At 39.9% G+C, this 15,990-nt stretch overlaps 1 protein-coding gene across 1 annotated transcript in view; it reads left to right on the plus strand.

Annotated features, from left to right (window-relative positions):
• The window catches only part of ca (claret), a 367,006-nt gene that overhangs the window by 239,776 nt on the left and 111,240 nt on the right, over positions 1–15,990 (plus strand). The window contains exon 19 of the mRNA XM_067136443.2: positions 461–557. Coding sequence (XP_066992544.2) covers positions 461–557 — 97 coding nt within the window. The remainder of the gene's footprint in view (positions 1–460; positions 558–15,990) is intronic.

A 15,990-nucleotide genomic window follows, 5' to 3' on the forward strand; every position in this document is an offset into this window, starting at 1 on the left:
TTTCATTCCAGCAACACACTCCAGTATCATTTCATTTCATCTGTCATTCATTAATCATTGCCCCAGAGGAGTGCGACAGGCTTCGGCAGCCGGCACGATTCTTATCCTCGCTGCTAGATGGGGGCTTCATTCATTCCATTCCTGACCCGGTCAAATGACTGGAAACAGGCTGTGGATTACAAAAAAATATTATTATTACTACTTATACAAACTTTAAATATGTTGGCATGTTTTTGGGAGATAATGACTTATGAATCAATCCATTTACAGGTAGCTGTTAAAAATTCTATTTGCATTATTAATTAAATTTTTCTAATTATGCTCTTTTCTTCCCATTAAAACAATATTTTTTTGATTTCCTGAAAACTTGTTGATATGACTCATGGCTTATTATTCCTTCAATACTGCATATACCTGGGACAATGTGTAGTAACTTCATTGTTTTCTTCTTTTTATCCAGGGTGTTCACCTGGGGTTGGGGAGTGCATGGACAACTTGGTCATGGCTCAGTTGAAGATGTTCATCACCCCACTCTTGTCAAGCAACTTGCCGGAAAGGTACGTACCTTTATATGGGGTGGGGTGGAAACAATGTGAACTGCGTATATGAGTGTTAGAAGTTTGGTGATACTGATAAATACAGTAGAACCTTGATTATACGTTCCCGGGAACTACATTTTCTCGTATTATTCGTTCAAATTACGTGGTCCCGCGAGCATCCTAATTAAATCACGTTGTAAAAATCCTGCATTATCCGTTCCTCAAAGAAATGATTTTCCGGATCAACCGTCCAGAAATTTCAGTCCCATCAACGCTAAATCCTTGATCATGCGTTTTTCAAGAAAGTGGTGGTTATTTTTTTTTGCTTTACGTCGCACCGACACGGACAGGTCTTATGGCGACGATGGGACAGGGAAGGGCTAGTAGTGGGAAGGAAGCGGCCGTGGCCTTAATTAAGGTACAGCCCCAGAATTTGCCTGGTGTGAAAATGGGAAACCTCGTAAAACCATTTTCAGGGCTGCCGACAGTGGGGTTCGAACCTACTATCTCCCGAATACTGGATACTGGCCGCACTTAAGCGACTGCAGCTATCGAGCTCGGTTCAAGAAAGTGTATCTCACGGAGGTATGGCTACAGCATACTTACGGATCTTGGTGTTAAGGTCCCATCATTGCGGTAATATGAGGAAGTACTGTACTGGAAAAACGATCAGCGGTGAACTTGCATAAGGAACCATCTTAGCATCGCATTCGGGTGGTATTGGTTAGAGAATCCACGGATATCATAGAGTGTAGTGTGTCTACACCAGTTGGAAGGAGACAGAGTGCATTTCGACAGCTCTGCTTGAAGACGGAGTTTCGTCAAATGTTCGTACTTGCAAAACGTCTACATTATATCCAGGGTTAGATGTTTATTTATTTTTTACTTTCTTCGAGTGTATCGGCGAACTGGTTTTTGGCACTTCCCTCAGGGCATTATATAATCACTGGGCTTTCAGGCAGGAATCGAATCTGCTCCTTCTTAAATAACACAAATTTAGTATTTTAATAATATCGTACCATATATGATTGTGTTATCGAGACCAGAAAAGATGTTGCGCCTTACATACATAAAGCCATGGGAGGTTTCACAATTGCCTATTACTGTTTTGGTCCTAATATAAGACTGGGAATTTCACGTATTTTGTGTTAAAATGTTATAAAAACTGCAGTTGTTTCATTTGTTCATGTTACATTTAAAAACTTTGTATCATATTGCACTTGTACCGATTCGTACAGCGAGCGTGCTTGCCAGCTGAGCTCATGATCGCGAATAATCGTTATTTTGAAAGTGTAATCCAGTTTGATTGTGATTAGTGACTGGCAGAATTGAATATAATGCATTCGAGATCTTAAGAATCGATACTTACATTTGAAACCATATTCTCGAGTTCAGCATAACCTTTAAAAGTCAATGTAGGCCTAATTCACGCGGTTAAAGATTTCCGTAAACTGATGAACAGTATACCAGTGACCAAAAGACAATGTAAGATTTAAAAAAAGGGATTTCCCCATCATGTTGGGTGCTTTTGTATCTAATGAGCTTTATTTTATTAGATAAGAGAATTAAAGCTACTTGTGGTTGATTGTTGTTTGGCTTGGCGTTACGGGTATTAGATTTTTGGAAGAGTTTGGTTGATCAAAGTTGCTGAACTGAAATAAGTATTCAGAGGAAAATGACGAAGTTTCCCCAGTAAAACAGAATGTGAAGTTTCGAAAATAATGTAAATCTTACTTGGAATTCCTTTTAGAGGAGAGATGTGTTCATTGCGATGTCTAGCAACCCACCATCCCACCCCAAGAAGTACATTTAATTTTATAACCTAATAAAGAGCACCACCCGCCATCAGCCATGGCTAAAGTAGCTTCTTGCATTCTCATTGGTCAACGTGAATGGAATTATAATTGAGAATTTTAAGTCGCATACCGGTAATTAATGTTAGAAGCCGGCCCCACGGTCTAACTTGCCTGCATCTCACCCGGAGGGTAGGGTTCGATTCCCGGCCAGGTCAGGCATTTTTACCTGGATATGAGGGCTGGTTCCAGGTTCACTATTCTACGATTACCTTTAATTGAGGAGCTATTTAATGGTGAGATGGCGACGCCGGTCTAGAGAGCCAAGAATAACGGCTGAGAGGATTCGTCACACTGACCATGCTTCACCTCGTAATCTGCAGGCCTTTGGACCAAGCAGCATTCGCTTGGTAGGTGGAAGGCCCATTGGGGCTCTAGTTTGGTTTAGTTTAGGGGTGTTTGTAAGATTATAAGTATACATATTTCATTTTTGTGATGTTTGGCCAAATTATTGATGGTTTATTCATTCCCGGATTTCCGTTTTCCCATGTTGTACTTTTTTTTTTTTTCGTCGTCCCTCCAATCGAGGTTCCACTGTAATTTGAAAAAAATTCACTATCTTGGGCCGTTGTCATTTTATCAGTTGCCGAAGGTAGCGAATCAGATCATTTCGCAGGCGAATTCAAATGCGCTTTGCGCGGCAATGTTGCTAAATCTGTACATGCCATAAGACCGGCTTGAGAGAACCAATCAGAGAAAAAAAAACTTTGCCTTGGGAGGGATTTGAACACGGACTTCTCAGCTGTGAGGATTGTGCGTCAGCAAGTACGCCATGGTGACACCGGCTGACACCCTTTTGTTTGACGTTGATTTCTCGGCATAGCTCTCAAGCCAGTCTGAGCCACCTGCAGATTCAGCACCACCGCTGTGACGCAATAAGCGAGGTATTTTTATATAGCCGCGGAAAGTGCTATGTTGGTGAAACAAACTATCTGATCTCCACTCGCCTTAAAGAACATATCCGTCACACCAAGACTCAAAACACAGATATTTCAGCGGTAGCCAAGCATTCCTACGAAGCAAGACATGGAATATCATTTGACAAGACTGAGATCCTAACAGCTATCCCTTGGAATCTGGAAAGGAAAATCCACGAGGCTATCGATATCTAGAAACATCCGAACAATATGAATTTAGAAGGATATAAAATCAGTAATTCTTGGATGCCTATCATACATAGTTTAAAACCTACAGACCACAACATAAACACGCAGGTCGAACCTCCTATTACATAACGGCGTGGGCAAGCCCCACTACCCAGCTGTGACACATACCTTCCAGAATTCTCACGAGACAGCCAGGGGACTTACGTCAGCCAGAAAGGCTAGGATATATAGACCAAGGTCAGGAACCACTCTTTGTAGTGTTATTGCTGGCTGGGAGACTGATTACCTCGGATCGAGTAGGAGTATTTTAGTTGCCTTGACAAAGAATACTGCAATGTATTTGAAACGTCGTCAAACTGTACGTAATGTACAGAAAACAACAACACGTTTCAACCCGAAAAATAAACAAAATAATTCTATGCACCGTGGAAGCTTCAATACCAGCTTCCTTTTTAACATTAAGTTCTTATATTCTTGTTTGGCTGCCAAATATATTTCAGCATATCTCTTACGTAACAATGAAAGACGACTTTGAATGTATCGTCGACGACAAGCTCATTAGATCCAGCTTCTCATTCAGCCAGAGGTTTTACTAGGTTTCGAAGAGATTCTAGGTAAATTGTCTTCAAGTTTCGTTATAATGTCGATTAAATTGTTTACTACTTCATCTAGCTCGTATGTTGTACTACAGGATACTATGTCTTCCATTATTTTCTGTAGACTTCTTTTAGCCGACAGCGGGAAATGTCTCCACTTAACATTTTTTGTTTTGTAAATCCTTGTTACATAATTGGTGGAATTTACTGTTGATATATTTACAGTTGGTTTGAGAGTTATCATTATCAATGCCTGATCAGAAAGCGTAGGTATATCACTAACTCTCCATTCAAATATAAATGGAAGAAGCGATTGATTACAGACACTAATGTCTAAATAACTCTTGGAATTCCTACGTACATATGTTGGTTGTACACCATTATTGAGTATGATCATATTGTTGGCTCTGCAGAAATCATAATCATTCCTTCCTCAAGCATCTTCAACAGGGCCCAGGAGATGTGTTTAGAGTTGATCTTCCCAGTTATTATCAGTGGTTTCCCTCTCAAGTCATCAAATATACGCTTAAGAATATTTAGTTCTTCTGTGATATCACGAGTAGAGTCGAGTTGTACTTTGCACAGGTAAAGTTCACATTGATTAAAAGAGGTACCAATGACGACTCTGTCAGCAGAGCGATACTGAGGTAATAATATACAGTTATCTGATTTTGATATACTGTAATAGCTGCACGAATTTGCTCTCGAGGCACATAATTTCTTGTAGTATGAATGTGAAACCTCGATTTTCCATTCCAGGAAACTACGGTTTCCCGGATTATTCGTTCAAATTACGAGGCCCCGCGAACCTCCTAATTAAATTACGTTGTAAAAATCCTGCATTATCCGTTCAAAAAAAAAAACCAATTTCCCGGATCAGCTGTCCAGAAATTTCAGTTCCATCAACACTAAATCCTCGATCAAAATTTTTTAAAGAAACTATATCTCCCGAAAGGACAGCTACGGCATACATCCCGTAATTGTGACAATAAGAGCAAGTACTGTACTGGAAATCGGCGGTGAACGGGGCCATCTTAGCATCACATTCTGGTGGTATTGTTTAGAGAATCCTCAGAAATCATAAAGCAGAGAGTGGCCGCAATTGGAAGGAGAATGAACGTATTTCGACAGCTCTACTTGAAGATGGAATGAGTTTCGTCCAATGTTCGTACTTACAAAACGTCTGCATTATGTCCATAGTTAAATGTTTATTTTTTAAAATGCTTTTTTCGATTGTATCACTGAATATTGCCTGCTGCCATTTCTTGATGGATACAGTACTTTTGTATCCATCTCTTAGCACAGGCCAGAGTAAAGTGTAGCTTCCACCGAAGTCCCAGTCTCATCCATGGCTGTGACAATATGGAAGCTGCTGGGGTATGGGTGGTGCTGAGTAATGACATTCAGAGCACGTCTAGTGCATCTGAGTGTTATGAAAGGTGTTGTTCATAGGGTCAGTCGTGCTGCAATAGCACTTTCTGACCCAGTGAGGAAAGCAATGGCAAACTACCTCACTCCTCATCTTGCCTAGTACGCCTCATTTTGGTGCTGCCATTGGTTTTTGCGGTTTCCTTATAACCGCATAACTTTTGGTGGTGCTATTTGAGGATCCAACCAGCCTCTGGGCTGATGACCTAACAGACAGACAGATCACTGAATAGGTTTTCGGCATTTCCCTCAGGGCACCATATAATCACTGGGCGTTCAGGCAGGAATCGAAAGTGCTCCTTCTTAACACAAATCTAGTATTTTAATATTATCGTATATGATTATGTTATTATCGAGACCAGAACTGATGTTTCACCTTACATATATAAAGGCATGGGAGGTCTTGGGATTGCCTATTACTGTTTTGGTCCTGATATAAGACTGGGAATTTTACTTTTTTTTGTGTTATGATGTCATAACAACAGAAGTTGTTTTATGTGTACAACGTTACATTTAGAAAGTTTGTATAATTTCCCACTTACTCTGATTTGTGCAGTGAGCGTGCTTTCCAGCTGAGCTCAAGGTCACGAATAACTGTAATTTCTGAAGTTTTTATTATATTTTTTTCTCTTTCCTATTTGATTGAGATTAGTGACTGGCAGAACTGAATATAATGCATTCTAGAACTTTTCAGAATCGATACTTACATCCCAAACCATATTCGAGAGTTCAACATAACCTTTAAAAGTCGATGTAGGCCTAATTTACGCGATAGAAGATTTCCGTAAACTGGTGAACAGTATACCAGTGACCAAATATAGTGGAAGATTTAAAAAAAGGGATTTACCCATCATGTTGGGTGCTTTTGTATCTAATGTGCTTCATTTTATTAGATTAGAGAATTAAAAATTACTTGGGTTCGATTGTTGTTGGCTTGGCGTTATTAGATTTTTCAAAGAGTTTGGCTGATCAAACTTGCTGAACTGAAAGAAGATTTCACAGGAAACTGGCAAAGTTTCTCTGATTAAACTGAATGTAAAGTATCAAGATTTTTGACTCGCACCCCGGTAATTAATGTTTGAAATGGAAATTCTAAGTTCCCATGGAGGGAGCCGGCCTCGCAGCGTAACTTGCTTGCCTCTCACCCGGAGGGCCCATGTTCGATTCTTGGTCAGGTGAGGCATTTTTACCTGGATATGAGGGCTGGTTCTAGGTCCACTTAGCCTACGAGTGATTATTTACCTTAACACACCTGTACGCTGACCATTCGGCAAAGCAGCTGGACAATAAGGAGACTTTGGATGTTGAACATAATATATTATCAGTCTTGCATACCTCCTCTAGTATCCCATGCTGGAAGAGGTCCTGAGGTGGAACAACGAAATTGCAGCAGCCGTACGTGGTCGCCGATGGGCTTTAAGCATTATCTTTGGAATCCTATGTTGACCAACCATATAGCATTTAACGTCTGCATGCTAAAGCCCAGTTTTTTATTTGAGAGAATAAGAATGCTACTCGAGAAAACTATGTCTCTCCCAAATTGGCACATATTCTGTCATCACGAGTGTGGACAAAACTTAGTTACAATTCCGTAAGTCATTGCAGAGCTTTTCGTGTCCATCTTCCAGATCTGGGAGATATGACCTTGTATTTCTGTCTACTAAGCACGAGGCAGAGGCTCACCACCTCTTATTTGCCTCCAGTGCTTTGTATTCTTATAACATGCCTTTCAAAGAGTGGATATTGTGGAGTGCACTCGCACTGTGCAGGAACATAGCTCCTGGGCTGGACAGAATTTGCAATCAAATGTTTGAGCATTTGAGTGACCAATGTCTGTGTGATATCCTCATCCTATTCAGCAGAATAGAATGTGAGGGAGAATTTCCTTCTCAGTGGCATGATGGAGTTGTAATACCAATTCCCAAGCCAGGTAAAGATCCAAAGCTCCTGGATAGCTATAGGCCAGTATGCCTAACAGATGGCCTCTGTAAGCTATTTGAAAAGATGTTGAACCCAGAACTTGTGTTGGTCTTGGAAGAGAGAGGTCTCCTAAACTAAGTACTACCAATGTGCTTTTTGCTTTCATCGATCTATCGCCGATAGTCTGGTTAAACTGGAGAGTGCCATTCGAAGACTTTTTTTTGGAAGGAGTACTGAGCCGCAGGGATTTTGTAACCTGGAAAAGGCTTATGACACTACCTGGGGATTCCGGGTAAATTTGCTAGATCATTTAGGGAATGCATATTCTCTCCCCAGTGAAACCTTGTGTGTGCGTTCCTCATTAAAACATTTTCTCACTTAACACTTCGTAAATTTGAACTCGTAATTTCCATATTATTAAATCTATCTATACCTCACTTATCACATCATGAATTTTCGCTATTACCCCTTAGCATGATCACATTTTTCCTAGCCTTGAAAATGTTATTTGTTGTTCTGTGTGAAAGGAACACAGGTAAGAGCCCTTACCACAGGAGACAGGATTGGAAAAGTTGCACACACGAATAACAGGAACTTCACAGGGTAAGTTGCACCTTCGGGAGCAAGGTATTAGCCTCACGAATGTTCAACATTGCTTGCTAGTTGGCAGTGAGATTGCTGAATAAGTCGGTGAGCCTATTTGTTTTTGTATTTTGCAATGTTCGTATTCCTATAATGTGCCTTTCAAGGAGTGGATATTGCGGAGTGCACTCATGCTGTGCAAGAACACAGTTCCTGGGCCAGACAAAATTCGCAATCAAATGTTTGGCATGAGGGAGTTGTAATACCAATTTCCAAGCCAGGTAAATACCCAAAGCTCCTGGATAGGTATAGGCCAGTATGCCTAACAAATGGCTTCTGTAAGCTATTTGAAAAGATGTTGAACCGAGAACTTGTATGGGCCTTGGAAGAAGTTTGAAATTTATTCTGTGTTGAGAGGTACAATGAAGGGTAGCGAATATTTGTTGTATGATACCCTACCTACAGATTAGAAATATAATCATGTGAATTTGACTAGCGTGGTGCATATTTGTCTGGTGAAAGCCCAGCTATGGATACAGAAAAGGTTGTGAAATTGCTTACTAATGAAGACAAAATTAAAATCATTCAGTAAGTGGACTGGCACCTGCATCTTTAAGCATGTACAGGTAGCACAACCTAATAGGTTGAAAAGTCTATTTCGATTACAATGCGGTCATAAAAATTCAATATTCATTGACTTGGCCCTCAATGGGCGACTTGCACGCACTCTACAGTGTGATGGTAGTAGTGCCAGACCTGTAGCTTTGATCCTTTCCAACAGAACAAAGATGACCTAGGCCACCATAGCTCAATTGGTAGAGCAACCGATGCGAAATCGGGATGTCGTGGGTTCGGATCCCACTGATGTCCGGTTTCCATTTTTGTTCTATATCGAACATCTCTTCAACACGTACTAAATGTACGTAACACGTCCTAATAGGTTGAAAAGTTGATTTTGAAAAATTAAAATTTTAGTACGTGTTTCATCCTTTCTATGGAACATCTTCAGCTACATAAATTACAAGACTGAATAACACATGATTAAAATGACCCTATTCTGCATATGTGATGCTCTCCAGAAAACCACAGCTTAAGACATGACAAAATTTTATGCTACGAAGGAAAGAGGTGGGAAGGGCGAGAAATATTGATTTTTAGATTTTTAGGAGCAAGCAGCTGTGAACTTGCATGCGGGAAATAATGGGTTCGAACCCCACTGTTGGAAGTCCTGAAGGTAGTTTTCCATGGTTTCCCAATTTTACACTAGGCAAATGCTGGGGCTGTGCCTTAATTAAGGCATGGCCACTTCCTTCCCACTCGTAGGTCTTTCCTTTCCCATTGTCGCCATAAGACTTATCTGTGTCGGTGCGACAAAGCAAATTGTAAAAAAGAAAAAAAGAAGAAAAAGAACTACAGTAGAACCCTGTTTATCCAAAATAAATGGAGTGGAGCCACTTCGGTTGACTCGTTTTTTCGGATGACACGTGGTAAATATTTTCGGAAGTTAAATGTCGAAATAAAAATGCATAAACTCTGGTTTTTTTCCTATGCTTACAACAACGCGTTTTCGTTTAGGTGACATCATTCAATAAGCACGCTCTTGCCATTTTACTTTCAACACAACTGATTACTATATACTGTACCTTCCTACTGTATTTCAACAGAATCCAGTCGAGATGCCTGGGACAGCGTTCGTAGGATAAGAGTGAGATAAGATACAGTGCCGTTATGAGCAGGTAGTTCATGTTAAAATGCAGTAAGACAAGCATTAGAACTACAATATAGAACTGCAAGGCCAGTGGAACGACCTTGGGTGAAAGAAAAGTATTAATGGAGAAGGGTCGGTGGACTTCCCTGGTTTTCTAACAGAAGCTGCAGTATAGTCCGAGCAGTAAACAAGATGAAACTCTCGCATCTGAAGCAACGTTAACCACAGTCTACATAATCTTCATGACGAATAATACAGTAATAATAATAATAATAATAATAATAATAATAATAATAATAATAATAATAATAATAATAATAATAATAATAATAATAATAATAATAATAATAATAATAATAATAATAATTCCTGCTTGTTCAAGAAAAATGTATCATGGAACGAACTAGAGGGCAAGAAACTGTTTTGTTTTATGCTACACGTGCATTCTGGCATAAGTCATAATATAAGAATAGGGTTTGCCTAGTAGCTCTCATCACATATAGGAAGAGAATTACTAATATCGACAGCTAAGAATGAGAGGGTAAAAACGAAATATTAAAATACAAATTTACCAGAGTATTTCAGTTAAGCGGGGTTCTACTGTACATAATGAAATGAGTGACAGTGACGTCACCATTCAGAAAACATTCAAAATAACCTCAGAAACAGGCTGTGCTGTCCAACAAAATCATACCTTAATTCGCAATGGGAATTTGACATTGGCTGGCGACTTAAGGTAAGGTTTCTTAAATGAAGTTCCTGCATTGTCTTCTTGTACGAAAATATGAAATAACCAGCTTATGCATCAAGATGATGTGTGGTTACAATATTATAGGCATTTACTGGGTTGCATATTTTATAACTGGACTGCCTGCAAACAAGCCTGGTCATAGTGTTGTGATTTGTTTCTTCATGCTGACAAGTGCAATGCACTAAATAAAAATAACATCATGTGGAGAGTTATGTCAGGTTTACATGAAGAAAACACAATTTCTTTTCTGCCAGTGGGTCATACACTTTTTTGTTGTTGTTGTGACTTATGGTCTCATGAAAAGGACGTATTGCGTGACATGTTCGGTACTTCGTTTCTGACAGATATTTTCTCAGTCATTGAAGATAGCACCCCTGAGTAAAAACTTAACAAAGCTGTCATCATCGGAAAAAGAACTGGCGAGCTGTTAGTAAATACGTATGACTGGCAAGATGGTTGGAAAAAAGTTCCTCAGATCACATCTTTCAGTCATTTTACTCTGAAAAAGAATATGCCCAGGGTAATTGAGTGTCAACAAAACTTGACTGGTCCAACTGTAATTGTGAAGATCTGTGAGGCAGATAATCTTCTTCAGAACCTACCTAAGAAGTTGAAAGTAAAATGCATGACTGCAGAAAGGACAAAATATCTGTTCAACAATATTTGAGAGTACTGTACAGCAGAAACGAAGGATTTGTTGTGTCCATGGCCAGGCAATAGTAAGGCTGCTGAATCCAGGCCAAGTAGCAAAATGGTTTGTGTGCGAAAAAGGAAAAGACATATGTAATTAAGAACATTCCAGAAAAATGAGCAACAATTCATTTTTTACTACAGAACACAAGATAGATTGTAATAATAATAATAATAATAATAATAATAATAATAATAATAATAATAATAATAATAATAATAATGTTATTGGCTTTACATCCGGTTAACTACTTTTATGGTTTTTGGAGATGTTGAGGTGCCGGAATTTAGTCCCACAGGAGTTCTTTTATGTGTCGGTTAATTTACCGACACAAGGCTGACATATTTGAGCACCTTCAAATACCACCGGACTGAGCCAGGATTGAACCTGCCAAGTTGGAGTAAGAAGACCAGCGCCTCAACCTCTGAGCCACTCAGCCTGGCAGTCTTTAATTGGATACAGACTGTGTGTAGTTTCAGGACAGTCTTTTAAAATACATACATACATACATTACATACATTATCATTATAGACTGTTATGCCTTTCAGCGTTCAGTCTGCAAGCCTCTGAGAATTTACTAAACGTCGCCACAATCCTCTATTTGCAACTAGTGTTGTGGCCTCATTTAGTTCTATACCTCTTATCTTTAAATCATTAGAAACCGAGTCTGACCATCGTCGGCTTGGTCTCCCTCTACTTCTCTTACCCTCCATAATAGAGTCCATTATTCTCCTAGGTAACCTATCCTCCTCCATTCGCCGCACATGACCCCACCACCGAAGCCGGTTTATGCGTATAGCTTCATCCATTGAGTTCATTCCTAAATTAGCCTTTATCTCCTCATTCCGAGTACCATCCTGCCATTGTTCCCACCTGTTTGTACCAGCAATCATTCTTGCTACTTTCATGTCTGTTACTTGTAACTTACGAATAAGATATCCTGAGCCCACCCAGCTTTCGCTCCCGTAAAGCAAAGTTGGTCTGAAAACAGACCGATGTAAAGATAGTTTCGCCTGGGAGCTGACTTCCTTCTTACAGAATACTGCTGATCGCAACTGCGAGCTCACTGCATTAGCTTTACTACACCTTGATTCAATCTCACTTACTATATTACCATCCTGGGAGAACACACAACCTAAATACTTGAAATTATCGCCCTGTTCTAGCTTTGTATCACCAATCTGACATTCAATTCTGTTGAATTTCTTACCTACTGACATCAATTTAGTCTTCGAGAGGCTAATTTTCATACCATACTCATTGCACCCATTTTCAAGTTCCAAGATATTAGACTGCAGGCTTTCGGCACAGTCTGCCATTAAGACCAAGTCGTCAGCATAGGCCAAACTGCTTACTACATTTCCACCTAACTGAATCCCTCCCTGCCACTTAATATCTTTCAGCAGATGATCCATGTAAACTACGAACAGCAAAGGTGAAAGATTGCAGCCTTGTCTAACCCCTGTAAGTACCCTGAACCAAGAACTCATTCTACCATCAATTCTCACTGAAGCCCAATTGTCAACATAAATGCCTTTGATTGATTTTAATAATCTACCTTTAATTCCATAGTCCCCCAGTATGGCGAACATCTTTTCCCTCGGTACCCTGTCATATGCTTTCTCTAGATCTACGAAACATAAATACAACTGCCTATTCCTCTCATAGCATTTTTCAATTACCTGGCGCATACTGAAAATCTGATCTCTGTGGTCTGAAACCACACTGGTTTTCATCCAACTTCCTCTCAACGACTGATCGCACCCTCCCTTCCAAGATGCCAGTGAATACTTTGCCTGGTATACTAATCAATGAGATACCTCGATAGTTGTTGCAATCCTTCCTGTTCCCTTGTTTATAGATAGGTGCAGTTACTGCTTGTGTCCAATCTGAAGGTACCTTACCAACACTCCACACTAATTTTACTATTCTATGAAGCCATTTCATCCCTGCCTTCCCACTATACTTCACCATTTCAGGTCTAATTTCATCTATTCCTGCTGCCTTATGACAGTGGAGTTTATTTACTATCCTTTCCACTTCCTCAAGCATAATTTCACCAACATCATTTTCCTCCTCCCCATGAGCTTGGCTGTTTGCAACACCACCATGATGATTTCCTTTTACCTTGAGAAGATGTTCGAAATATTCCCTCCACCTCTCCAGTGATTCCCTGGGATCTATTATGAGTTCACCTGAATTACTCAAAACACTGTTCATTTCCTTTTTCCCTTCCTTCCTAAGATTCTTTATTACTGTCCAGAAAGGTTTTCCTGCTGCTTGGCCTAGCCTTTCCAGGTTATTACCATGACTTCTTTTTGGATTCAACAACTATTTGTTTCGCTCTGTTTCTTTCATCTACGTACAAATCCCTGTCTGCCTCGGCCCTTGTTTGGAGCTATTTCTGATAAGCCTTCTTTTTACATTTACAGGCTGCTCTCACTTCATCATTTCACCAAGATGTTCGCCTTTTCCCATCTTTACACACAGTTGTTCCTAGGCATTCCCTTGCTGTTTCTACTACAGCATCCCTGTATGCCACCCATTCACTTTCTATATCCTGAACCTGCTTACTGTCTACTGTTCGAAACTTCTCACTAATCTTATCCATGTACTTCTGTCTAATTTCCTCGTCCTGGAGATTTTCTATCCTTATTCGTTTGCAGACAGATTTCACTTTCTCTACCCTAGGCCTAGAGATACTTAGTTCACTACAGATCAGATAGTGGTCTGTATCATCGAAAAATCCGCGAAAAACTCGTACATTCCTAACAGATTTCCTGAATTCAAAGTCTGTTAAGATATAGTCTATTATGGATCTGGTACCGCTAGCCTCCCATGTGTAGCGGTGAATAGCCTTATGCTTGAAGAATGTATTCGTAGCAGCTAAACCCATACTAGCACAGAAGTCCAGCAAACGCTTCCCATTCCCATTAGCTTCCATATCTTCCCCACATTTACCAATCACCTTTTCGTGTCCTTCAGTTCTATTCCCAACTCTCGCATTGAAATCGCCCATTAGCACTATTCTATCCTTGCTGTTGACCCTGACCACGATGTCTCTCAATGCTTCATAAAACTTGTCAACTTCATCCTCATCTGCACCCTCACATGGTGAATACATGGACACAATTCTTGTCCTAATTCCTCCCACTGACAAATCTACCCACATCATTCGCTCATTTACGTGCCTAACAGAATCTATGTTGCGTGCAATGGTATTCCTGATAAAAAGCCCTACCCCAGACTCTGCCCTTCCCTTTCTAACACCCGTCAAGTACACTTTATAATCTCCTATCTCTTTCTCATTATCTCCCCTTACCCGAATATCACTTACTCCTAGCACATCCAGATGCATCCTCTTTGCTGACTCAGCTAGTTCTACCTTCTTTCTTCCATAAGCCCCATTAATATTGATAGCTCCCCATGGAATTCCATTTCGTTCGCCAAGTTGTTTCCAAGGAGTCCCTCGCCTGTCAAATGGGAGTGGGACTCCATTACTTCCATAGGTCCGAGGCTTGCTTAAAGTGTTCGGAGCTCGGTAAATTCATGAAGCAGGATGCTGCCCTTCTTGCACATAGTCCAAGTGAGGATCTCTCCTCTAACGGGTTATGGACCACCGGTGGATTGTATAGTCCTAGCCGCCTGAGCACAAGGAGGGCCACGACTCAGAATATGTCCGAGATGCCCACTCCCATTCCATAGCAACTGGTATCCCGACTCTCAGGACCACTTACTAGGCCACTCAGCCGTTGCCCATGGTTCACGAACTAGGACGTGACTACAGTAACCCACAAACATGAACCATGTTTTTAAAAATATACAACATTATTATTATTATTATTATTAGTAGCATTATTATTAGAATTACTACTATTGGTATTATTATAATTATTGTATCATTATGTTAAGACGGAACTTTTGCGTATATGAGTGTCGCAAGACTAAAACTTCCTTTTTCACTTTTTTTCAAGTTTTGTACATGTTTACATATTTAATTTCTGGAGAATAAAACTCCTACATATTTATGAAAACTATTTTTTATGGAAAGCTGATATTCCTTTATCCAGTGAAACTGTCACATTTTCTTTAATCCTTAATATATTTTTGATTTTCTTGAAATTGAAATTTTTTTTGCTAGCTGCTTTACGTCGCACCGACACAGATAGGTCTTTTGGCGACGATGGGACAAGGAAGGGTTAGGAGTGGGAAGGAAGCGGCCGTAGCCTTAATTAAGGTACAGCCCCAGCATTTGCCTGGTGAGAAAATGGGAAACCACGGAAAACCATTTTCAGGGCTGCCGACAGTGGGGTTCGAACCTACTATCTCCCGAATACTGGATACCGGCCGCACTTAAGCGACTGCAGCTATCGAGATCGGTTTCTTGAAATTCAATAAATTATGTCCTTCAACTTCACAGTTACATAAAGTGATCAGTTTTTAAGGTAAAGACTTCTGGTTTTCACAAAAATGATTACAAATGTATCTACTATCAAAATACAAAATAAACCAAAAGTATGATTTTCCTACTTAAGGTATGGCTTCCTGGAGAGCGTCACATACTGAAGTGAGGAAATATAACCCCGTCTCTGTTCTTAAAATTGCTAGGTGACTATATATTTAACAGTGCCTTAGTATGGTGTAGTACTGCACACTATACTGTTGTTAATTTAAACATACTAAAAACATTTAAAATTCAGCTTGATTAATAATGGTACATGCGTTGTGCTCAAGTCACATTAAAAACATTGAATGACTGTGTATTTGATAATGCTTTGGTGAAATGCAATATTGTACAATACACTGTTCGTTATAT

This window comes from Anabrus simplex, chromosome 1, assembly GCF_040414725.1.
Source record: "Anabrus simplex isolate iqAnaSimp1 chromosome 1, ASM4041472v1, whole genome shotgun sequence".
In the NCBI taxonomy this organism is placed as follows: Eukaryota; Metazoa; Arthropoda; class Insecta; order Orthoptera; family Tettigoniidae; genus Anabrus; species Anabrus simplex.